Below are 26,276 nucleotides of genomic sequence, written 5' to 3'. Positions count from 1 at the left end.
GCCGACGTCCCCTTTCGGTCCCCCGAAAGACAAGATGCAATACTCCGCGGTTACCATTGGATGTCGGACCATATGCAGAGCATGTGATTCTAAGCAGATTAACAAGCATCAGAAAGTTATTTATTTAGGCCATAGACAAATGTTAGCAATTAAAACCTTAAGGTAATTAACACACTAAACATTCACTACTAATATAAACATTCACCTTGGTGTGCTCTGCTAAGAGCACCAATTATTCACTTTTAAATACAGTTAGAAATTAACTTTACAATGTACTGTAAGTGTAGTAAAGCAAGTGAATAAAGAAACAAAACCAGGAAAGTAATCAAGATTTTGAGAATAGGTTCAGAAGAAATAAGTTAGCAAACACTGTACACAACCTTATAGCCTATGTTCTAACATTAAAGAGCCCTTCTCTAGCTAGAAAAGAAGGAGTTTAGTGCACAAGTCACAGGTCACAAAAAAGTATTTCTAGGAGGCTATGAGTCTCTTTGGGAGAATTGTTGGCTTGAGTAGTTGTAACTGTTTCAAAACTCAGTAAAAACAAGAGGAAAGTCTTTAAAAGAGAATCTCACAATCAACCCACCTTACGGGAGACCCACAGGAGGATACCAGGCCCGAACACCACTGTGCAAGGCTAGGCAAGGGAGGGTAGGGCTTGGATTTACACCCATAGAACCCTCTGGAGATAAGGTGGGCCAAACCTGGTATGTTTACTCCACCTATGTTCTCAGATTCACTCAGGGAATTCCTGAAATTGGTCTTCCTGAAATTGCAGTGCATTTTGGATTCGGGCCTTAGTTCAGATGGAGGAAGCCTTGAGGTTGTGGGTGCAGAGTTCACATCAGGCGTCGAGTTCTTGGTTTCCGGCTAGTTTGCAGTTCCGTGCATTGATGGACTGGATTCTCGACACTCAGGATACACAGACTTTGTGGCCATCACTCCGACAATGACCTCCAAGAACTCCCAGGATGTGATCCAGGCAGCGACCGTGACAGTCACTTGAATAAAATGACAGAAGGCAACCCTCGTGGAGACAACAAAGAAACTGGTCCAGCAAGTCCCCTCTGCATGGTGGAGAGCTACAACTTCAGGGAAATGCTTTTTGTTCCATAAGCCGAGGATCAGTTCCAAGACTCAACTCGGAACAGCAATAGTTGCAGCGAAGAAGCCCAAGACGACTTCTGGATAGCCTACAGGTTCTGAGACTGTTCTGAGCGCTTCCAGTGGCTGGATCTTCGAGTCAATGTTGGGACTGGTTGTTCCCACCAGTCCAGGGATTGAAGCACTGGTGAAGGTCTAAAGGAAATCTGCAGAGAGACAGCGCTTTGCAGGGCAAACGAAGAAAGGGCTGCTGGTGACCATACAATAACAAGTTCCCAGATCGTCTGCGGGCTTCTCTCCTTCGCAGGGGCTTGGCTCCAACAATGATCTGAAGAAAATCTGCAGCAGTCCTCCTTTTATCCAGTATCCGGGTTGGAGTTGCCCCTAGGCCAGCAATGGCAAGGATCTGTGTCATTCAAAATAGCAGGGACTGTCCAATCCTGGACAGCCTCTGGCTACTACATCTGCCTGGCAACAGGCACACAAGGCAGAGATGTGGATTGGGTCCAGACAGACCCAGCCACACACAGTCTGCTACTTTGCCCGCGAGAACTAGAGCTTTGCCCAGGAAAGGGCAAACCATATATGGAAAATCTATCAATTTCAGGGCACTAAGGACGTCAAAAGACAAGATGGCCAAAGGACAGGCGTATATCTCATGGCATTGCAATTTTAGAGCATATGGTACTCTAACTGGCATTAAGCAGTAAAAATGCAAAAGTGCACAAGACTATAAAAAAGAAAACACTATGAAAGTATCTGCTGACTCTAGCCCATCTTGGGCATAACATGAAAGTTACCACAAAGTTGATAAAAACAAAGTTACAGGGACAGAAAGTGTCCCTAATGAACTTCACAGAAGGTGATGTGTGCAGGAAAAATAAACAAAAGACAGTCACTGTGGAGAACAGAGCTCTCCTTCACTAACAGATCCAGGTACTGATCATTGCACCCAAAATAGATGAGCCTAAAAGGGTTAGTGGCGCAGAAAGGATTCACTCACCTCTAAAAGTCATGAAAGGTTCAAAGTCTAATCTAGCTTGGCCAATTGATGCATAAGGCGATAAAGATGCAAGAAGTTAAATCTTTCCTAATAGTTAGCTACAGGCTCGCAGCAGTTTTTAATAAGATTGCACCGCATAGTAGTAGCCATTTGGTCCCTAAACTGGAAAATAATTGATAGCAAATATTTTTGGTACTCTACCTTGGCAACTTGGTGTTGACCCTTTCAGAGTGTTTCTCGAGGTGTGAACAGTCATGTATGAACATTTGCCCAAGTGAGCACAAAGAGCTCATAAAGGCAGTCTTGCTGAATGTTAACTGTGTTTAAGTGGGCAGGGGATCTGCCAGATACCTCAATCCCCAAGCCTGTATGTTGTGCTTGATGCCCAAAAAAAACAGCAGTCAGCCTGACTAATGTTTGAATGTTACCGGGGTTGCGCTTGGTGGGTTTACGCTGGGACTCCTTTGTGCACCCACATCTAATGTATTTCTGCAATGCCTTTTCCACAGCTTGGGGGGTTCTCCTTCAACCCTAACCCCATTGTTGGTCACATTCATCTGTGCTTGAAAGCTCTGCCTACAGACCTGTCTCTTGGGCACTAGACAGTGAAATTGTCTGCTTCTGATTCTTTGGTCCACCTCTGCAATTTTCCTTACTTCATTATTGAATTGCCATCTGTAACTCCTCTGGTATGGTGCCTCATCAACTCCAATATGAAGATTGAGTAGTTTGCAGCTCCCCTACCAGTTCTTAACTGTAACTCAGAGCTGGCTATTGTTCGTATCCCGTGTGACAGGATCAGGGGCCTGACCTTGTCAAGGGGTGATGGAGACCTACCAGGGTGGTTTCCAGTGCCAGTCCTGCCACAAAAGGAGGGGTGAGGGAGTTGGAGGGGACCCAGTCTTTGTTCCCCTCTTGTCATGTCACAATTGGAAAGTAGCACTTTTAATCATCCCATGCCTACCATACAACAAGCTGTCAGTATCCTCGTTTTCTTTCAGACCATCTGCGGCGAAAAGAACGTCATCCAATCGGTGAGAGAGAACTATGCCAAGGACTTCAGTTACCAGGAATCCTGGTGGGGAAAGACAAACTATCCAGTCTGCGAGAAAAAAAAAAAAACACTTGCCATGGCAAGGGATGCTGAGGCTGGTCGGTCCGCGTTGGAAAAGGGGGCATAGCTCAATGGACATTTTATGCACATTTCCCTGTATAAGTTCGCCCCTTGGGAAAGGGCAGTGAGAGGGTGGCCCACTGAAGCAGGTGAGCGCTCCATCCAATGAGGAAGAGACAGCTACTACCCAGACCAAACAGTATTGAAAGAGGAGGCAAGAAGGGCTGAGTGGGAGTTGTTCGGGTGAAGTCAAGAGGCGAGGAAAGAAAACAAGAGACCAAGCTCTGGAAGGACAGTGGGGCAGAGCATGGAGAAGACTAGCAAAGCGAGTGTTGAAGGTGAGTGTGATGCTGGAAATGCATTGGAGGGACAGACAAGGCCTCCCTATCCTTGTCCTGTAGTCCTTTTTCATTTGTGTTCTGTATTGTTTTCTGCCCAGGAGTACATATCGGACTCCTGGCAGTGCAACACTTCCTGTTTTTGGTTTGGTGTACAGACCCATGGGATACCCTTATGGCACCCATGGGTGGGGTTGCAACCCTGTGCACCTAGTATGTTTCTGTGTGGCCCACAGAGCAGGGTATGGGCTGGTAGCAGCTGCATGCTGAATTTGACAGGTGCTCCGAGTATCCTCCATTTTGGGATATCCAGGCCCTGCGATTGGAATCAGTTGATTCTTGATAGGAAAGAAGATGGCCCCTGTGGCCTCTTGCTTTCTATTGCCTGCTAACTTGTTTTCCCAAAGTCCTGGGAAGCCCTGACTCTGTCCCTTCCCCCTGACTGGCTGTTGGGTGGAAGTTCCATATATGGTGTTGTTGTGAAGTCCAGGCCAGACTGGCTGGAGCCTTCCCAGTGACTGTATGTTGTGGGTACACCCTGTGGGTGGGACCTGGGTGAATGGAGTGTGTGACCACTATGCACTTCCTGTTGTGGATGCCTGGTTTCTGGTGTTTGACACAATGACTGAGACAGCCCTGCCCGAAACTGGTATGGATGCAGTGTGTAGTGTTGAATGGCTGGGTACTTGTCCCAATACACATTCCTTGTTGTGAGTGTCTGAGAGGGAGGAGTATGGCCTGAATGCATTATATGCCTGATTGGCTGACTGACTGCATGAATGCCCTTTTGTATGACTGGCTGATGAGTGTGACCCCAGCAGTGTGGATGAGAGACAGAATAGTATATCTGGGGACCTCTCACAAATGGAAATTGTTCAGAAGCTGAGTTGACATTTGAAGAGTAACTGGAACTGCTTATCCTTGACGCCTAGCTGGAAGAAGAAGAACTGTGGCTGCATTTGCTTTGACCCTATCCGAAAGCTGTAGAGTTCATCCAGGACTGATCCGAGAAAGGACCTGGTTAGACGCCCTTTTTCCGTGCTCCGAGGGACCATCAAGCACCGCTAACCTTCGCCGAAGCTCCCTGGAAGTCAGACCCTCGACAGGCTGCTGACCGGAGACAGGGACCGCCGAGGAGAACAAAGTGAAGCACCCAGACATTGACGCCATCGAAGTCCATTGCCATCGACCAGGGTTCAGAGTATCGCCGTACCCGCTGGAGGCTCATCGAAACCGTGTTGCCCAGAAGAGGGGACCGCTTGACACCGTACTGCCGATGACCGCAGCCACACGCTCCTTTGCCTAAGACTTTTGATCCACGGATGCGCTCATCCGCACCGCCGCCCGCCTTATCCCGCCAGAGAAGGCCAGGCGGGTTTCCCACCACCGAAGACCACAAAGACTTCGACGACTCAACGCCCTTGTCGGGCTACAGTTCTTCAGAAACTCTTTGCGGTCCTGACCTATCAAACGCTGAGGTGCCCTACACTCCTCATCCTCGCAAGACGTCTCAGACGAGCCCTGCCTGGATCAACGCCTTGGTCTTGGCACCATCAAACTTTTCATCAACGCCGTCGACAACAAGTTCACCTTCTTCGACGCCTCTCGACGATCCGTGGCTCCTGCTTTAAAGGGAGTCTCTTAAGAAGGATCCCTCGATGCCTCATCGAAGAACTCTGCTCTACCAGGTACTTTGTGGGTAGAAACATCATAGAACGAAATAAGACGTATAGAACAATATATGGACTGGGCTGGTGAGATATCTTTACTTTACAGGTTGCCCAGATGAGGGGATCTCCACACAGAACTGTGTCTAGTGGTAGGGGCCAGTATTCTGCCAATTGGTCTACCCAACTGCTTTTCTCCTATGTCTATTGTTGGTTGCCTTTATTAACTGATCTGTGACATTTGACCAGAGTATAGTTGATGTACTTTAATGAGATCGGATAAGAATTGTGGTACCACTTTAGAATTGTATATATTTGCCATTGTAGATTTTCTGAGCACAAAGTGAGTTATTGTGGTAGTGCACATAACCTTGAACTTAGTTATATAAAGACTTTGTTTTAACTAATACAGTATGTGGACATTCCTTTGTGGGGGCTTGGGGACTACATTGTACTTAAAAACCAGCCTGCATCGCCTCCTGAGAAGCTAGGCCTTGATTATTCGTCCATTGCTACCGTAATAGAGAATCTTGGCTGGGGTCCTCTGTGCATCTCCTCCACCATATAGAGAGCAGAAGTACAGACCCACCCTCCAGTCTTTACAGTGAAGTATTGGTTGGTGTAAGTGGTATTGGGGTGTGAGAGTGCTTGTATGAGGAGTAAGTGGGAGAGTAGGGGAGTAAGTGAGACTGTGCAGGAAAGGTGATTGGGAAAGTGAAAGGAGGGTGAATGGGAGAGAAGAAGGGGTGGAGAGTAGTGGCAGTGGAGAGTAGTGGGAGTGAGGAGGGGAGGACAGGAGTAAGGAGTATAATAATATCAGACTGACAGACTAGAGAGAGGGAGAGAAAATAGAAAGTGGGAGAAGGTTAGAGTAGAAGGAAGTGAAAGGAAGGAACGAATAAAAATCACAGTGTGGAATACAAGAGTGTGAGAGGGATAAGAACAAGGGAGATCCGAGTGGTTGGAAGGCACCATTTCCTATTTTCAGAGCATCATAAATCATGTGGGACACCAGGATAGCATCCACCCAGAAGACCCCGGAGGGAGTAAGACAGATAAAGTAGGCCCTCATTTCTAGCCAGTAAGATTGTAGATGGTAGGGGATACTGATCACTTGTGACTATCGTGGAGACCAGGGAAGTCGGAGATAGGGTGGAGGAAGCCCCCAGCGAGACGTGAGAGAGGGATGGACCTTAGTTGGACCCCTTAATGTTTATAATAAAAACGTTTGATCTGTCTTCCAGAGTTGGTGAGGCCATCTGTGACATCTGTTTTTCCAAAAAAACTAAAACTTTCAACTATTATGATCTCTTGAAAAATACTGAACCCTGTTACGTCTTATATCTTCTTGTTTGTTTTTGGCATTTGGTGCATCTATGGTGCCACAACTGTTTGAAATGGTCTTAAATGCAATCTTCTACAGATGTTCTCCAGGTTTCTGGAGCATCTGGTGACCCTCGTCGTTGCTTTAACTGGAAACTGAGATGCTTTAACTGGAAACTGAGATACGACACGCATTCGGTAACCAAAGATTGCCAGAAGAGCCAGAAAGCTAGATGGAAACTAATAAAACATTTTGATTCCAATTAGCCACAAGCCAATATTAGGACAGCCATAGCATCAAGACCATTATCATGTTTCCACACTCAGCTGTATAATTATTTTTCTTCTTTGCAATGTGTCAATGGCAAACCAGATGCAACAGTTTTCTAGTTGAACCAAACTAGTAGGGCTACAAAGGGGTGACCCAATGAATACATTAGACAGATCTGTTGGTGTAAACAGAGACATTTAATTTACTACAAACCTGCCAAGTGTTGAAGAAATTATTAGTCACTTCAACAGTAGAGAATTTATTTATAGAGCTTCAAACCTGTGTTGACATTACCTTATTTTAACCAAGACATTTTTTTACATCTTGAGAAGCAACAAGTTACTTACCTGTTGGGGGCGTGGCTAACTGCCATGTAGAACAGACGTGTCCTCAGGCAGCTCCTTCGATGTGCCTTTGATTTTGCCGTAAACTAGTAGCTTTTCCTCTTGTAAACTATTGAAAATCCCTGAGCACGCAGTAGATTGCCTGGGGCACCTCCGGCCGAACTTTGGAGCACCTGCGGGTCCCCTCTGCGACAGCACGCCGAGCGAGGAGAGATGACGGGACAGAGAAAATGGCGCCCACCACGGAATTACCTTCACCGCCGCGCCTCGCACCAGTGATCACGGGCGGTGCCCGCTTGGCGAGATCGCCGCCTTCCAAGTAGCTAAGCCGGCAACGCGGATACAGCGGAGAGCTCTGCGCGGCGAGGATCCTGCCTTGTGGTCGAGGGCTGCTCGCGGTCGCTGCTGAGAAGAAGGAGCGGCAGACCAGACTCGGTGGCCCGCGCAGACCTGCATCGCGGCAGCCCGCGGGGCGGTGGGGAGCGGGTGCATCAGGGGGACGAGCCGCGGCGACACACCTGCTCCGGAGCACCGGGCGCCCCGCGAGAGTGAGGTGAGGAGTTGGAGGCATAGACTACGCCGCTGCTCCGCGCCTCGCCCAGGTGGCCCCCCCCCCGCTCTCCCTGCTCAGGATCATCCTTCTCCGTTCCTGCGGTGCCCGGCGTTGACGGCTGTGCCCGGCCACCGTGGCCCTGGGCACGACGGAGTCTTTTCACTGTCGGCCCACCGGGCCCCTCTGGAGCGCTGCGACCCCGCTGAAGGGACACCTAATCTTCCCGGCCTGGAGGACCCTCCACGGCGCTCCCAACTCACCGGACATTGACAGGGGGCGCAAATTAGAGCCTTTGTCGCCCCCCACATACATTACAAGAGGGGGAAGAAGCACAATTGGGCGGCGGGACTGTGGGCAACGTCCCTCATTGTTGGCTGGGCACCACCGAGACCACCTTAAGCGGACCCCAGGACCCCCCTCAGGCGGATCCAAGCACAGCTGAGCTTCATTGCAACACCCCCCCAGCCCCCTTGAACTCTACTGCCCTTGCGGGAAGGGCGCCCGGACTTGCCCGCCTGAGGGTTCCACCCCTACGCTCCCCACTCACCTGATACACGGTTGGGGGCTGGGGGCTCGCAGAAGCCATTGCTACCCTGGGCTCTACCCTAGGTACACCGCAGAAGAAGAGCAAAACTCACTCGAGCTGGAGGACCGAGCGCAGCGCGCCCCGCTGGCACCGCTCCTAGGCTGCACCCCCCGTGGTCCCCACCAGGCTAATCGGAAAGTAAGTTTGCGGCCCCGCCTGTCTCCGGGGGAATGACCACCAAGGGGGCGAGAAGTAAAAATAAACAAACCACCATGGAGACCTATGCAGCTGCTAGGCCCAATGCCTCCACCATCACCACGGAGGCACAGGGAGCCGACCCCCCTGAACCAGCGAACTCGCAGCTCCTGGAGGCCATCATAACGTTACAAAAGACAATGGAGAGCAAGATAGACGCTGTTGCTATAGATCTGAACCTACTACGGCAGGACGTACGCTCCATAGCCAGTAGAACTGATGCACTGGAAACCCAAGTGCGCGAGAACACTGAAACTAAGACTCAGCTCCTAAAGGAGGCAGACATCCTAGCGCAAAAGATTAAAAACCTGGAGGACAGGGCTGATGAGGCAGAAGGGCGCGCGCGCCGAAACAATATCAGAATTATAGGCTTGCCCGAGGGCATCGAGGGGAACGACCCCACGAACTATGTCGAGGACCTCCTACTCCAAGAAATCGGAGCCGGGAAACTTTCGCAGGGATTTACCATTGAAAGAGCTCACCGATCCCTCACCAAACGGCCGCCCCCAGGCAACCCTCCCAGGCCAATAATTGCCAAGGTCCTCAATTATAGAGACAGAGAGACGATTCTGGCTTTTTCAAGATCGGGAGGCTGCATCCTAAGGAACTCAGCAAGAATTGCCATTTACCCCGATTATACCCTCCAGGTCCAAATGAGTAGAGCCCAGTTCATTCATACTAAAGCTAGGCTGAAGAGTGCCGGCCTGCGGTACATGCTCCTGTACCCAGCGAGGTTGAAAATCCTGCATAACAATAAAGCCCTCCTATTCGAGACACCTGCTGAAGCTAGTGAATGGATGGATAGAGAACAGATCCCCGACGTTGAAGTTAAGCAGCGCAGACCACGGCTGTAGCCCGATGTGCCACGCATACATCCCCCAGGCAATCTTACAGTGGAACATTGCACCACGATTTGAATGCGGCAACATAGAATTAATTGGAGCTGCACTGGACACTAACTGCTTGCCTAGTGACACCATTTGAAGCAGACTCACCTCTCCCCCACCGAGTTAGTTTGGGTATTTAACCCGCCCGTAGGGCACCAAAAGACCCAAGGTCGGATGGTGCGGAAACGGGGTAGTCAGAACGGGGGCAACCCCGCTAGACCAGTTTTGTTAATGGGAAGTTTTAAGTCCATTGTTTATCTCGTGGTTAAGTTTTGGGGAGTTATAGTTAGCCGGGAAACACCAAGACCACGGAGAAACCTTGCACGCAACGAGACACTAGGAAGTCCTCATATGCCCACAGGTGCGACCACCAAACAAGCTTCACTCCCATGGCTGACGCGATAAAGATTATGACGTGGAACGTCAGAGGCATGAATAACTTTGTTAAACAGCGCCGCATCCACGCACACCTTAGAAGGTGCAAGATTGGGATTGCTATGCTCCAGGAGACGCACCTAACCCCGACAAAACTGGACGCATTAGCAAAGGTATGGCGGGGACTCCTGATAGGATCCTCTTACTCCTCCTATGCAAGGGGGGTTTTGATTTGGATTAACCCGACCATCCCCTTCAGGCTGATAGGCACCAAAACAGATGATGAGGGCAGGATGGCCCTCGTGCATGGCACCATTGAGGGTAAGGAGTTATGCTTGATTAGCACCTATGCACCCAATCATGATGCGACAGTTTTTTTCCACTCCCTATGTCCACGACTCAGCCCTTATAGGGACGCCATTATGATCTGTGGGGGCGACCACAACTGCACCCTTAACCCCCTATTGGATAGGTCAGATTCCAAGCATACTCGCCCATCCCCTCCGGCCAAAATACTATCCAAGCTAGCACACCAGCTGCTTCTCCAAGAATTGTGGAGGGAGCTCCACCCCGTACAACGGGAATATTCCTTCTACTCCCCACCTCACTCCGTCCACACCAGGCTGGATTATCTTTTTGTAAGCCAAGAACAGCAAGCCATGTTTAACGAGGCACACTACCTTCCCAGAGTGCTGTCTGACCACTCCCCACTGGTCGCCACTTGGGAGGTGTTCCCACCTAGGCCCCCCTTGCCAACTTGGAGACTTAGGGCTGAAGCCCTGCTAGACGTAGTCTTCCACGAGCGCATGAAAGATTGCACTGAGGACTTTTGGCTGAGAAACTTGAACAGCGTGAAACACGTGGGCACAGCGTGGGAAGCGTATAAGGTGGTCATGAGGGGAGAGATGATTGCATCCATAGGGGGGGCCCAAAGATCCATCATAACCTCTCTAGAACAATCTGAGAGACAGCTGGGGGAACTGGAGAACAGGGCCGACTCATCCCCCTAACACCAGCGTAGGTTAACCGAGTTGAAGCAAACCTGCCTAACACACTGGGAATCCCTGGGGAAATTGAGTTACGCCAAGCACATTGAAAGAACCCATGCCCTAGGAGATAAACCTGGGAAACTTCTAGCTTGGCTTTATAAGAGGGAGATCCCCCGGACACCAATCTGTCACATACTCAAACCAGATGGAACTACCGCACATGCCCAAAATGAAATCAACGCAGTTTTCTCTGAGTTTTATCGTAACCTTTATTCTAATAATTCGCCCCCTACTGGCACTGAAATTGAGGATGTCCTGGACACCATCGAGCTGCCAAAATTAGACGCACAGTCCTCAGAAGCCCTAGACGAACCCATCACTCCTGATGAAGTGAGGGTTACCATTAGATCCCTACCATCCGGGAAAACCCCAGGCACAGACGGCCTTCCCGGGGAATTCTACAAGGCATACGAGGAAACTCTGGCTCCTCTGCTGGCCCTAGTGTTTAATGAAGCCTACGAACGTGGCACCCTCCCTGATTCCATGAGAGAGGCCGTTATCATCCCCCTACTTAAGCCTGGGAAGGACGGGTCTGACTGTGGCTCTTACAGGCCGCTCTCTATGTTAAATGTAGACAGCAAGATTTTAACTGCCCTGTTAGCAAATAGACTGCGCAGAGTAATCCCCCTACTGATTCACTGCGACCAAACGGGTTACGTGCCGGGGCGTTCCATCACAGAAAATCTGCGCAGGTTACACCACGTGATTTACAGCACAGAACATAGGCCCCAGAAATATGCAGTCGCATCACTTGACGCTACCAAAGCCTTTGATTCAGTGCAGTGGGAATGGCTTTACGCCACCATGGTAAAAATGGGAATAGGACCAGTTTTTTTGAAATGGACCCAATTGGTTTACACTAACCCAACCGCTAGGGTGCGCACAAATAAGATTTATTCTGACAAATGGTCCCTCCATAGAGGTACCCGCCAGGGATGCCCCCTTTCCCCCATGTTATATATTATTGCTACCGAACCCGTGGCTGCCTACCTTAGACAGGAATACGGGGATGGGGGCATCGAGATAGATGGTGTGACCCACCTCGTCTCCATGTATGCAGACGACACGCTGTTGTTCCTACACAACCCAGAACATCTCCTACCCTACATCCTCGAAACCTTGGACGGATTTCACAAATGTACGGGGATACAGATCAACAGGGACAAGTCTTGCCTCTACCCTCTCGCAGCCCTATATAACGAGGGGTTTGGGTCCCTGCCCCCCTTAGATCTCCATTGGCAAGTGTCCTCCTTCCGATACCTTGGCATCACTATACATCGGAATCCATACACAGAACACATCCTCAAAACGGTTAGGGCTAAAGACACCTTGGAAAAATCTATGGATTTTTGGGGCAGACTCCCACTCTCCGTGGCCGGACGTGCAGGCCTCCTCAAAATGGTGGCACTCCCCCGCCTCTTACACAATTTTACCAATGTCCCTTTCAACATCCCCTCCTCCTTTTTTAGACACATACACAAACTCTGTAGGAGATTCCTCTGGCAGGGGGGTAGGCATAGAGTGGCGCTAGAAACACTTCAAAGACCCTATGAGAGGGGAGGACTGAAAGTCCCCAACTTTGAATGGTACTATCTTGCGAGCCAGTTAAGACATGTGATGCGGTGGATGGCTGATGAGGCTACCACAGACACCCGACTCCTCCAACCCGCCTTGCCTCGACTACTACTCAGGGACCTACTTTGGGTCGAAGAGGGTGCAACACGGCACTGCCCTTTCTTGGCCAAGCTTGGGATCCAGCTCTGGAAACGGGCCTGCAAAACAGTGGGGGCGGCAGACCCATACTCCCCGCAAATCCCCATAGCAGCAATCATATCCAAGCACGCATGGGGACAGGTGGAAGTGCGTGCCCAGTGGGAACCCTACAGCGTGGCTACATTAGGGGACATGGTTCTAGAACAAGAGATCTTAACGTTCAATGAACTTAGCGAGGCCACTGGGCTACCCGCCGGTCAGTTTTTGCTCCACAGAGCAGTAGTACAAACCATTAAGAACAGATGGCCTGAGGCCACCAACCTCTCAATTGAACAGGAGACTATTGAAACAATGTTAGATACAGCCGAGGGAGGCCATGAAACTTCAAGACTTTACGAAGCCTTGATGCAAGGCGCGACCAGAGGTGAACTCAAGAGTAGAGCTAAGTGGGAAGGCGAACTAGGCCTCGAATTCGAAGATAAAGAATGGTTGCAGATATCCCACTATCACAAGAAAATCTCCAGGAATGCCCGCTTACAACTTATCCAGCTGTACATCCTCAATAGAGCCTATCTCACACCAGAAGTCATATCGAAATTCAGAGGCGCGGGAACACAGGTGTGCCCCAAATGCAACGAACCCAATGTTGGAATGACCCACATGTTCTGGGGTTGTTCTGTGATACAGGATTTCTGGGCACAAATAAAGGAAAGAGTGGCTGGCGCAGACATCGAATTGGAAGTCCATAGGCCAACGGCCTGTATTTTGGGCAGTTACAAGCGCAGCACTAAAAACAAGCCCCTAAACAAACTCAAAGACCTGATATATATAACAGCGAAGAGACGTATAGCCATGGGATGGAAGAGCCCCAGAGGCCTAAGCGAAGCACAGTGGTGGGGGGATCTTAAGAGATGGATAACTGCCGAGACTGGAGCATGGGAAACTGCAATCCATGAACAGAGGCTGGACTCTAGCGGTGAACTACAGCGCTGGGTAGCGCTAACAGTACCGCTACTTAATCTTAGATAATGCCTCAGACAGAACGTGTAGTCCTGGCCCAGAAGCTGGCACTAAGAGTGGATGGAATGTCCGTGGTCTTGGGGGGGGTGGGGAGGGTGGGAGGGAGGGGAGGGACAGAAACTTGATGCATAATTGAAAATGCCTCATTGATTATGACTACTGTTCGTTTTAATTGTTTTAATTGTTAAAACCCAATAAAGATGTTTAAAAAAAAAAAAAAAAAAGTTACTTACCTGTAACTCAACCAGCATTGGTCTCTTTCACATATTCACATTATGTGAATATTCCCCATCATCAGGCTGGGAATCCTCTGTAACAGAGCCGTTTAAACTTAAAACAAGCTTTCAGTCACTTTTGTGCTCTTTCAGTCAATTTGGATCATACTGCTCACAGCCAATAGAAACACCTCGCTAAACTTCTCCCCTGTCGGCCCTCTTCAGATTTGGCAGCACACGTGAGTGGCAGTAAGAGCCAAAAGAAAAGCCATGCGGGGTAGGTGGGAGGTTTGCAGGTGAATCTATGAAGGATAGAAATGTTGGAAAACCAGAGTTATAGCTAAGTAACTTATTCCTTCTCCACCATTGGAGCTTTCTTAGATTCACATGCTGTGAATAGATTACAAAGCAGTATTACAAAAATACCATGGGTGGAGGCAAGCTCCCAGCTCCCAGCTTGCGAATGGCAGAATGAGATGCAGGCAGCAATACATCTTGCGATGGAGGACTTTGCGAGAGCCTTCCTGGGCCCAGAAGGTCCAAATGAAAAAACAGTTGATCTGTTGTAAGGAATGACCTACTACGTGCCACATAGTATTTGAAGGTGCACACCACATCCAGCTTGTGCAGTGTTTGCTCCCCTGGAGATGTTGGTGTGCCAAAAAATACGGGCAAAACCATCTGCCGATTTAGAAGGAAAGCAGATGGCACCTCCGGCACAAAGGTCAGGTTAGTACATAGAACAGCTTTGTCCTTGTGAAACATCAAATAGGGCAGTTTTGCGGAAAACAGCTGGATTTCACGCACTTGCCTAGACTAAGTTATGGCCACCAAGAATGCTGTTTTCCAGGAAAGATGTTAATTAGATGCTTGGTGCATGGGCTCAAAAGGCAGCTTTATAAAAGTATTGCGAGTAGCACATTGAGCTCCCATGCTGGTGCTGGGCGATGGACAGGTGGAAAAGACAGGAACAGCCCACGCAAAAACTCCTTCACCAGCCAGTGAGACCACAGGGATGACGCCCTTGCAACACGGTTGTACCTGGGAGTCGCAGTTTGAGACAGGGACAACAGATAGGGCAACAGATCCTCTTACCGGATGGCCTGAGGTTGCAGCTGCTGGTTTCTGTGACATATCTGAAAATGTTTCCACTTACTCTTGTAGCATTTCAAGGTGGAGGGAGCTCTAGCCCTTGCCAAGATTGCCCGGCAATCTTGCGGAAGGGACAGAGCCTCGAACACAGGAGCGAGACCGACAGATTGAGAGAGGCCGGGTTGTGGTGCAGTACCAATCCCTGATTCCTGGATAGGAGCAACTGGTGTGGGTGCAGCTTGATCAGTGTTGTTGATGAGAGGGCAAGGAGGTTGCAGTACCAAAACTGTCTCGGCCATGCAGGAGCCACTAATATCAGTTTGCACTGATACAGTCTGAAGGTGTGTAGGACTCGAGGCACCAGAGAGATAGGGGGAAATGCATACAGAAACTTCCCTTCCCATGGAAATGCAAAGGTTTCCCCCAACTCTCCAGATGGAGGAAGCGGCTGGCAAAGGTCTTGCAGTGACTATTGTCATGAGCGGCAAAGAATCGATCTCCAGAGTGCCCCACGTTTAAAACAAGTGAAGCGGGTCGTTGTGCAGTTCCCACTCGTGGTAAGAGCTTAACTCCCTGCTGAAGGAGTCTGCTAGAGTGTTCTGAATCCCCGGTAGATGAAGGGGAATGAGAAACATGCCCTGCTGTAGAGCCCAATACCACAAGGCTTGGGCCTCCCTGGAAAGCTGTGGGGGCCTTGTTCCTCCTCCTTTGCAGACATAAAACATCGACATTGTGTTGTCGGTGTAAATCCGTAGTGTTGTGATGTGCTTGGTTAGTCTGATGGGGTTTGTCATGTGATTTATGATGTCACCAGAATGCCTGTGGAATGTTGATGCATGAGTGGGAGAATGCTGTGATGAGAGTTCTATGTTGTGTCAGTTGAGCCCTCCCTCCCTGGGTGATGGGTGCCGGTGTCTTTGTCTCTCTCTCTCTTCATTGCTTATGTTTTAATCCTGTAACTGTAACTTATGAACTGAAGTAAACTTATCAAACAACCTAAAGCTGCCTGGACTGAGCTTTATAACAATGGCGACGAGGATGTCTTAAAAAAAAAAAAAAAAAGAACCCATGTGCAAAGGAAGATGAAGAGAAACTAAGTAAAGTGATGAAGAAGCTAATGATTCAAGTCGCCTGCTGCGGGGGGTGCAGGATGAATCAGGACCAGAAGAAAACAGATGACACCGCCCCCAAGGACCAAGTAAGCAAACCCATCACCCAGGGTGTATAAGGGAGGAGGTTTAATGGATCACTATAAATGGGGTCAGCAGCCCGCAGTGATTGGGAGTGCTCCATCCCTGGACATAAGTTGTTATGGATGTGATCCATTATGTTAAACGCTTGAACAGCAGCTCTTCAACTAATAGGAGCGCTGTGTTGGTAGGCCATAAGTGACTTCCTGGGACAGCGGGAGTTAAGAGAGGCTTGCCCTTAAGTTGTATGCGTCACGTAAGAAAGATGAAGTAAAGGAAACCTGGTGAAAAGTTGTTTTTGACTGATTTGAAGTTGAAGTTGAAGTGACACTTTATCTAACGTTGAAAGACGGATGTTCTGTTGAGAGACAGTCCGTGTTTATGAGTCGTGCGATATTGGCATGGAGGATCCAGAAGTGGCATTGAACAAGTGTCTGTGCTAATGACAGTGCCTGGCAAGCGACCGTTGGACATGGGTCAGCGCAGGAGTACCTTCGTCTTCTGTGGCAACTTCAGGTCTGATGACGTCATGTGTCAACTGAAGGATTCGGTGATCCTTTGGAACTTGGAGTCATGAAGATTCTTATTGTCAGGGAAGAGTACGGGTGCTCGGGAGCCCGTGGCTAGCTTGTGAGCTGCGTCAGGGTTTCGAAGAACGAACCCTGCAACATCGTTCAGCGTGTCCAGGAAGTGATTATGATTCCCGTTTGACGGGTTTCTATACTAGATGCGTCGAAGTTGGAGACTGGCACACTGTATGGTGACTCACATTATTTTTTTTGGAGCGATGGGAAAAGTGCTTCTTTAAATGATGGGGCAGTGTTGCGTGTATGCCGTTTCTAGGCTGGCATTAAATGGAACTTGGACTCGATGCAAGTCGTCTGGAAGAGACAAAATGAACACTCTTGGAGGGACGCTACACTGTCGCATGAGGGATATATGTGGTGGAAAAAAAAAAAGGGATGGAACCCGTTCTTTCGTGAACAGTCAGTGTTATAGGAGTTATTGAGTCAGCCAACGAGGAGCATGATGAAGCTGGGATGTCCCAGCTGATGCCGCTCCGTCTCAATTAGTGAGGCGTTGTAGTGGCCAACATGATATAAGATGACTGTTATAGGTCGTAAAAGTATGATGAGCATTTTGATCTTTGTTAATAGTCTAAAGGCACCAGGTTCATTAATACAGTGCCTATTTTCAGTACCTAAGCAGCTTTTAAAGCAGGTTAAGATGTCGGTATTTTATTCAGTGAAATTTCTGTTTTTTCTGAATAGGGTTAGAAAAACAGGACATTAGCTAAAGTATGAAGAAATATGGATGTTAGGTGAATTTATACTTTTACAACATTGTCGGAAGTGTATGCTAAGGCCAGTAAGCTCTTTTGAGATGAGCGCAGTGGTTTCTGTGTTCATTTGAACATGCCTCGTGCGCATGCATGTTTTGTAATTGTTCAAATTACTTATGAACTTTAGTGCTAACAGGTTTTGAGGATTTGCAGGCCTTATGGACTTATGCTCATATGTGAAGATTCATATGTGAATGCAGAAATTAGTTGTGGAGTTCATTTCGGTGTGAGTGGTTAGTAAATTAGCAATTATGTTAGGGACCTAACATATTTCAAGTATTTGCAGGAATTTGGACTTCTGAATTTAAATTGTGCATAGCTGAATGCAATGCAAGGTGGTGTATGTGAGGTGAAGCCTGTGTGGATTGATCTATTTAACGTTTTGACGGGTTTCTAGGAGTAAGTTGTTACACAACAACATGGACTTTTAGGCAAATGTATCAACCAAATCTAGAAGTGAAGGAAAGTTTCATATGCTAGGTATAATATGTTGGAGTTTTAAAAAAAAAAAGAGAAAATGTTAAATGGTGATTTGAGAATGTCATGTATATCCATGCAATTGAGAAGTATGGAAGTGAAGGTATGTCGTTAGTATGACATATCTAGTTATTAAGTATGGATTTATAAAAGAATGAATGGGTGCAACATTAGTTTTTTTGATGGATATTAGGGAGGTAGCGCCTCCGTTGGTATTAACAGTAGGTAGTTTCAATCTTTGGGTGAGTTTGGTTAGGTGGTAGCGCCACTTAACAGTACTCTCTTTTAGTGCTTTTGGTTGCACTGTTTAGGTCATGGAGATTGCGTATGTGATGCGATTAAGGTGAGGTAGCGCCTCTGTAGGTTTTATGTGATGTAAGGTGAATCCTCGGGGTAGCGCCTTTTCAGGAATTTTAATGAGTGGTTAGTTAGAGTTGCACTAATAAGAAGGGTTCTGCTGTGTTTTGGCTATAGCGGTAGTCTAGTGTCTTGATGTTATGGCGGCAGTGTACTCTTTGGAGAATATTATTCTTAACCTAAGGGACAGCTAGTGGAAGACAGATTAAGCGGGTTGCTGGTAGGGGACGCCCTCTAGTCAATACTGTGTCACAGTGAAGATGCTGTTCAAGGTGAGGAATCGCATGGTGATATGTTTATTTTTATGTGTTATGTGTTGATCCTGGCTATTTAGATATGGTCAGGGTTTTGATTATGGGACTGGATTGTACTGCCATTAAGAAGAGAGTTAGAGTCAACCATATGTTTTGTAGATGGTCTTGGAGTTGACTGGCCAGCATCTCCAAGCTGCTTGAGGAGCTCCACACCATGGTATGGTCAGGTTTGCTTGATTGGCTTGGTCCACCTATATATACATATATATATATGTGCTTGTGTGTTTCTCAGGAATGCCTGTTGCTGGTTGTGTGTTAGTGAGCGGTAGAATTTTACTGAACCTCTTATCTGACTATAGTGATTTCGTTGTCATCCTGATGGCTAGTATTGCGTCGGGGTGACAAGTAGGTGCTTCAGGGTGGCAGCCTGAAGGCTCGCCTGTGGCAGGGGTGAGCAGGAGGACCAAAGTTGTTTTGTGTTGGTTATTGTATTGTGGGTTAGGAATAGCCTTGGATCTGGTCTGGTTAGTGTCTAGTGTGGGAGACTAAAGTCTGCTCGTGGCAGGGGTGGATGGGAGGTGATTAGTGCTGTTATTGATGGTGTTTAAGAATGATAGGCGGAGCTCTGGAATTGCATAGTTGTGGGTTTTTCATGTGAAACCTCTATTACTCCTGGGTTTGGAGATGTGTGTCGTGCCTTTGTGAAAATGTCTCATAGGAGGGAGATGTGTTGTGAAGCTTTTGTTGCAAGTGTGTTTGGTAAGGGGGAAGATGTGTTGTGATGTGCTTGGTTAGTCTGATGGGGTTTGTCATGTGATTTATGATGTCACCAGAATGCCTGTGGAATGTTGATGCATGAGTGGGAGAATGCTGTGATGAGAGTTCTATGTTGTGTCAGTTGAGCCCTCCCTCCCTGGGTGATGGGTGCCGGTGTCTTTGTCTCTCTCTCTCTTCATTGCTTATGTTTTAATCCTGTAACTGTAACTTATGAACTGAAGTAAACTTATCAAACAACCTAAAGCTGCCTGGACTGAGCTTTATAACACGTACCACCTTTCCCGTCAGGAGGGGAAGAAAGGACTTCAGAGCCCAAAAAAGTGCTCGTAGCTGAAGCAGGTTGATGTACTGGCTCTTCTCCTCTTGTGACCAAAGGCCCCTGGTGTGTTGGTCTCGACAGTGGACGCCCGAGCCATCCAATGAAGCATCTGTCGTGACGGTGGCCTGATGGTTCGGCAACCGGAAGGGTGCGCCCTGCACCAGATGTTCCCTAACTGACGACCAGCGAAGGCTCCAATTGAAAAACGGTGTTAGAGCAATGCGTTTGTCCCAGGACCCAGAGTCTTGGATCCAGCGGGTCCATCCAGGAATTCCTGCACCTGTCTCATGTGTAACCAGCAGTTGGTTATGAATTGGATGCACAATGACAACATCCCCAGTAGGGATTTGTAGTTGCGGACTGCCGTTACCTGGGCACCGTCGACACAGCGCACCTTGTTCAGAAAAGTTGCCACAATTTCATCCGAGGGTCTGGCGGTGCAGGTTTGGATGTCAAGTCTTGCTCCGAGATAGAGTGTCTGTTGTGATGGAACCTGGCACGACTTTGTGAAGTTGATGGAGAAACCTAGTTGCTGTAGACACTGGATGGTGGTGGCGGTGTTGGTTTCTGCCAGCGGACAGGAGGGGCTCTTACCAACCAGTCGTCTAGATATGGGTAGACATGAACGCCCCTTCTGCCGAAAGGCCTTTGGTAAATACTCACAGAGTAGACCGCAGGCCGAATGGAAGGGCCTTGAACTGATAATGTACTTCTGCCACCACAAAGCGTGGGTAGCGTCGGTGTGAGAGGCGAATAGGGATGTGAAAGTGGGTGCCTTCGAGGTTGAGGGACGCCAAGAAATCTCCTTGTTGTAGCTAGGACACTACCTGCTGTAGTGTGACCATGCAGAACGTTTGTGCGTTGAGGAACTTGTTGAGCACCCTCAAATCTAATATGGGCCTCCAACCCCCTGACTTGTTATGCAGCAACTTTTTCCGTACCAGGAACTAGCAGGAGTGGAGTCCTGTGCCCAGCTCGTCCTTGGGAACCTTCTCCACTGAGCCCTTTTGCCGCAGAGATCGTACTTCTTGAAGCAAGTGGTGTAGCAACTTTTCTGGTTTGTGTGCGGGAGGAATGTCTGGTGGGCAAGTGGCCCTGCTGGAGGAGGAATAGCACCCATTCGTCGATAGTGCTTTTTGTCCATTCTTCGACAAACCTTGGCAGTCGTCCTCCCACCAGGGTCCTGAAGCGGGAAGACCTGGCCCTGGACTGGTCATGCCTGTTTGCCAGACTGGCCTCAAATTGGGAGGAGCCACAGCATTGTAATGAACCCCTGTAGGAGGACCCTTTCCTGTACTGGTTCTGGTTCCCTGATGAGTAAGGGGTTGTGTAAGAGTAGGAAGACTGGTACGTGTTATGGTTAGCACCCTTTTCCTGAACGAAAAGACTGGCGCCTTTACTGTAGTGTTCCCAAGGAGCGAGCAGTTTCAGTGTCCGGTTTCATGGACTGTAAGGCCTCATCCATCTTCTTCCCAAAAAGGACAGATCCGTCAAAGGGCTTATTCACGACCCTGGACTGGACATCAGGTCAAAAATCTGAGGCCTTGAGCCAACCCTGCCTGCTTAGGACCACTCAATTCCAAAGCTGGTGAAAACAAGCATCAGCTTTGTCCAAAGAGACCGTAAGGGCATGGTCTGATGCCAACCCGCCTTCAGCGAAGATGTCCAAGTTCTCCTGCTTCTTGTCATTCAGCAGGAATTCCAGCAAGGGACCCAACTTGTACCACAGCTCGCTATCGTAATGTGAGAGTATGGCCATTGCATTAGCCGCCCTGATAGTCGTAGCTGCGGTGGTAATGATCTTCTTACCGAAGGTGTCAATGCGTTTGCCTTCCTTGTCTGGGGATACCGAGCAGGATGATGACCGGTTAACTTACATCTTTCTGGTAACCGCAGAGTCAACGGAGTCAGGTGCGGGTTGAGTGTGGAGGCAGACGGCAGCGCTCTCTGGGGAATAGACATGACAGATTTCCTGCTCTATGTACAGGTCCAGCACACTCCCCTTTCTCCGCTCCTCCGGTGCAAAGCCAAACATAGTGGCCGCCCTGGACATGAGCGCATGGAAGGCCCATACTTCATCAGGGGGTGAGTCCCTGAGTGGAATGTCATCTGGTTCTCCATCAGCTATGATGAAATGGTCCAATACATCAATGTGAGTCGAGTGTGTGGAGATCACGTTGTCAGTGTCTGTGTCTGTGTGAATATCCGGCAGCCTTTGCAACACTGAATGTTTACCCCATCTGGGGGGACAAGGGATGTCATCCATTTCTCTGGAAGGCCCCCAAACATATGTGCGTGGTCGCCTAATAGGCTCCGCAAATGGGACTGTTGCAGATAGCCGTTGTTGCAAGGTTCCCACCAGAGTGGTTGAAGTAGATAAAATGTCCAGTGATATGTCCCTTTGTGGAAGCAGCAATGGCTCTGGTAAACTGATGGCTTGAGCTGAATGCAGAGGAGGTAAAGGTGGCAGCCTGATCAGGCTTGCCTCACCTCGCAATGAATTTCTGGGAGGCAATGTCCTGCGTGCCGGCGATAACGACGGTGACGTGATGGCCTCCTCCTCTGCTTCCTCCACATCCTCTGATTGGGAGAGATTCAGCTCTGACACAACATTACCACCCGGCAGCAAGGCCACCCCAAGGGTAGGGAATGATGCGTGTGGATGGGCTGTCAATGCAGACACTGTGCTGGTGTAGGTGTTTGAGATGCCAGTGACCATGGCAGTGGCAACAATGGTATGGAAGGAACCACTTTTGGCCGTCAACTGGGCTATCACAGCTGCGGACGTAGATGCCATTGACTAGATCCTCGATGATGCAATTGTCGTGGTCAATGACATTTTCGTCAATGATGTGGTAGTCATGGACGGTTTCGTCGATGACGAGGTAGTCGTGGTCATTGACTGCTTTGTTGACAGCCATGGCAAGATAGTTGTGGCCGTCGACGTGTTGCTGATGGACGGCCTCGATGGCCTTGGGGTAGACGACCTGGAGGGAGGCTTGGTCGTCGGCGATAATGGTCTCGTCACCGATTTTGATGAGCCAGTTTTCGACATTAAAAGCAAAGAGTGGCCCACTAGATTTCGACAAGGACTACAAATGATGGGTTAGTGCTGGCGATTTGCGCTCAACCTATATATTAGTTATGGTTCTCTTATATCAAACAGGTAATTTACCTTTACTGTATTAGAAATTCTCAGACGACATGTGTTTCGACAAACTGTCGTTTCCAAGGCATCAATATCAGGGTATAGGTACCTACAAATGTTTCCTTGGTCCTACACCAGTATGTGTATTAAATCTGATTTCTACAAATAGCCTCTGAAACCCATTTAAGAGTCCATAAATCATTGGGCTAGATTCCGGGCGCCGCCAAGGGTTTCGCAAGACTTGGAAGAGTTTGAATCTCTGGGGTGATGGAAAAGGACTTGGCTCTCCTCCCCTGCCGACACCCCTTGGGCACTGACCTTTGGTGAAGACCGGTCCTTGTGCAAGGATCTGGGCTTGTCGCTGGAGATGTCTTCACGCCTCTTCTTGCTGGTGGCCTGGAATTCATGCAACCTAGACATCTTACTAGAGGTGGTTTGCTGGGCTGTCCTGCCTCCCCCACCCCCCAACGAGGCATGACTCTGTACCGAAGCAGAGTCAGGGGCTTCGCCGGCATCCTCGCGCCACATGACGAGTCGACGGTGACAATCACTCAGCGTCTTGTTGGAGACCGACTGGCGGACTTTGCAGTCCTGGATGACATGGTGAGGATGAAGGCAGTAGAGGCAGTCGTCGTGGTGATCCTCCACATAGAAATTCTTTAGTCCACAGCAGGCACAGGCCTTCAACAGGCTCTTCCTCGTGGATACTGCCATGAGGTAGGCCCAAACGTGCAGTAAATAATCTGAAGATGGCCGACAGGGGAGGAGTTAAGGGAGGTGTTCCAATTGGCTGTGAGCAGTATTACCCAAAATGACTATGATAGAGCACAAAAGAGACTGAAAGTTTCAGTTAAAGTTTAAACTGCTCTATGTTAGCAAGGATTCCCAGCCTGACGACGGGGAATATTCACAGCATGTGAATCTATGAAAGATCCAATGCTGGAGAAGTGTGCTTTGGTTGCTCCACATAGCAACTGCAGCTGAGTTATGGACACTTGAACGGTATCATGAGATTACTTAAGAGCAGTGTGGTAACCTTGAAGCTTGGACAGAGGTCTGAGTAGGTAAGATTCCTCCTAATGCTCTCCCCTCCCGCTACAGGCACTGGGAAGGACCATATCACATGGAAAGGGACAGCATGCCCACTTTGCCTTTGAGACCCAATTTATGCCTTGGCACAAATTACATCACATGTTAGCGGCCAAATTGCCCCCTTTTCCCACTCAGCCAGTCGGAGCACAATTCTTAATGGAATCCGCTCTGTTGGTATATTAATATTGGGCAGAATACAATTCTTGTAAATCAAGTGTTGGCATTAAATAGTGCACTGGATACAGTCTCTTTCAGGAGAGGAATACCACCATTCACCAAGGTAGACGCTATTAGTCTGCATTAGGTCGGGCTTAGGGTGTAATAGTAACAAACCAAAACATTCCTTTTTCCTATTTGTAATAATAATGTGGATGTAGGTTTATTTCCCTCACCTTTTCATAGTCTTCTGTTGTGAAGTCTCTGTCCCGTTGAAGTATTTCATGTAGACGTGCTTTAACACGATGTTGGCAACTGCTGAGCGAGTCATTGACACTGTCAAGTAGACCATTCATATTTGCACTTTTCACCATCTGGACAAGAATTGGGGTTAGTTCTCCCTCTAGCGCCAATAGTCCCTGTACAGAAAAGTCAACACTTTAGAATGTTTAAAAAAATTTTAAAAAAGTACATTTCTATACATGAGGAAGAAGCATGTAGAAAAATCATAACTTCAAAGTGAATGTTGGCTCCCAAAGCTGACACTTAGGCGATGTCTTAAAGCATTGTTTGTTAACGAATAGCATTTTATTTAAACAGTGAGGCATGAAAATCTCATTAGCAATAATATACTAGAATCCGGAGGTGTGCCTCAGGAAACAGGCATCTACTGGTATGCTGCAGGTATTTTGAGCCAGCAGACTGAAGCAACACACATCCTGCTGCCAGCCCAGGCCTCGCTCCCCTGCCTCCCATTCCCCCTGCCGTATGAGGTCCATACCTGTTAGGGAAGATTGATCTTTTTGCAACTTTCCCTTCATAGTTTCTTTCAATGCCCTTTCTATTTGCTCTGTTTTTGAACCTGATATGACTTTTTGAAGGGAAGAAAAAGCCTTCAGCTTTGCTTCCCTTTTGCTTATTGTTATAGGAAACTGATCATTCCTTCAGACGATCACTACTGGGAAAAACTAGGTTTCCCTTTTAGAATTCTTGTACTTTTTAACATTGCACACAGCACATTACAATGCAGTGCAATTGGGATAAAGTTTCTATCACCCTAGCTTTTTACACTTGGGATTTTTGGTTACTTTTATATGTGCCTAAAAACAAGTTGGTGGAAGCAGATACATTTTTACAATTTCTGCATTATTTTTAGTGTGCACATTCACATTTACTGCATATGGCTACTAAACATGGCCTATGCCCTAAAATGGCTGTGACACGTGATTTTCGCTAGCTTCTTTGGCCATATTGTTGTTTGGCCTTCTTCCTGCCTTGCAAAAAAATCCCTTACAAGCTCATGCACTTGCCCAGGAAAATTGCTGCTTTCGCAAGCTAGTGACACCATTGTGTGTGTGGCCCAGGAAGCGAGCGGGTCTATCTAGTCTTACTCCACATCTGTGGTGCCAGAAAGTCTAGGTGGGGAACAAATATTAAAGCAATAGTTGTCCCTGATTGGACAACTACTGGCTATTTGAATGGTGCAGCTGGAACCAAGAATACCTCAAAGAAGCACATCTTGCTGAAGATCTGAAGAGACTCCTTAAGTGGCTCTACATCCCTTTCTGGGTCGCCAGGGAATCGAACTAGTGGAACCAACTAGTGTCGACCCCTTTTCAATGATCCTGCCCTCCTGAACCTTCAGAAATGTTCCTGGACTGCCAGTTCGCCTGACCAGCTCTCTCTTAGGGTACCTCTCCAGAAGTGTCGCAGGTCCGTGTTCAGGCCTAGAACGTGGGTGGTCGCCAGCTCGTGCCACAAGTCACCTTCTCCCTGAATGTCAGCGCCCCAGCATAAAGGGATTCTGTCCTGGAGTAGCTTCTATGACTGCAACCGATAGGCCACCTGTTGTCGCCTGTGTGTGGAACACGTCACTGGAACTCGCCTTTCTCCAACCTGTGAAGTGTCCCGAGGTGGTCTGCATCAGTGTTTCTTGCATTTCTTCATCGCCAGAGGTTGCATATTGCAGTTTTACCTGACCGGAAGAATCCTCAAACCTGCAACTCCTGGGCACCATTCATCAGCGCCAACAGCGGAAGAACGAGCCCCAAACGATCCATCAAGACATCTGGGAAAATTGGAGTTGGGGGTAAGTAAATGCAGTGTATATGTCACCCCATGCCTTGTAAAGTATAACATTGGGAACTAGTCCCTTTGTCTCGTGTACTCCATTTCACTCACCGTTTGATCATCGTACCTGGATAGATTCTCCTGAAATGTAATTACATTAGTAAAATTGTTGAATGGCTTCTTTGAACTATCACCAACCCAAGTGAATTGAAACTTATCTTAAGAGACTCCCTTCTGGGGAGAAC

General features: G+C 48.3%; 1 protein-coding gene across 1 annotated transcript in view; it reads right to left on the bottom strand.

The window, feature by feature from the left end:
* Positions 1 to 26,276, bottom strand: part of PPIP5K2 (diphosphoinositol pentakisphosphate kinase 2) — a 2,362,281-nt gene that overhangs the window by 1,186,537 nt on the left and 1,149,468 nt on the right. Inside the window, exon 18 of the mRNA XM_069625464.1 lies at positions 24,198 to 24,380. Within this exon, the coding sequence (XP_069481565.1) occupies positions 24,198 to 24,380 (183 nt within the window). The remainder of the gene's footprint in view (positions 1 to 24,197; positions 24,381 to 26,276) is intronic.

This window comes from Ambystoma mexicanum, chromosome 6p (genome assembly GCF_040938575.1).
Source record: "Ambystoma mexicanum isolate Mex_15411 chromosome 6p, UKY_AmexF1_1, whole genome shotgun sequence".
Taxonomy (NCBI): Eukaryota; Metazoa; Chordata; class Amphibia; order Caudata; family Ambystomatidae; genus Ambystoma; species Ambystoma mexicanum.
The sequence above is the reverse complement of the archived record's forward strand: the minus strand, read 5'-3'. Positions and strand labels throughout refer to the sequence as shown.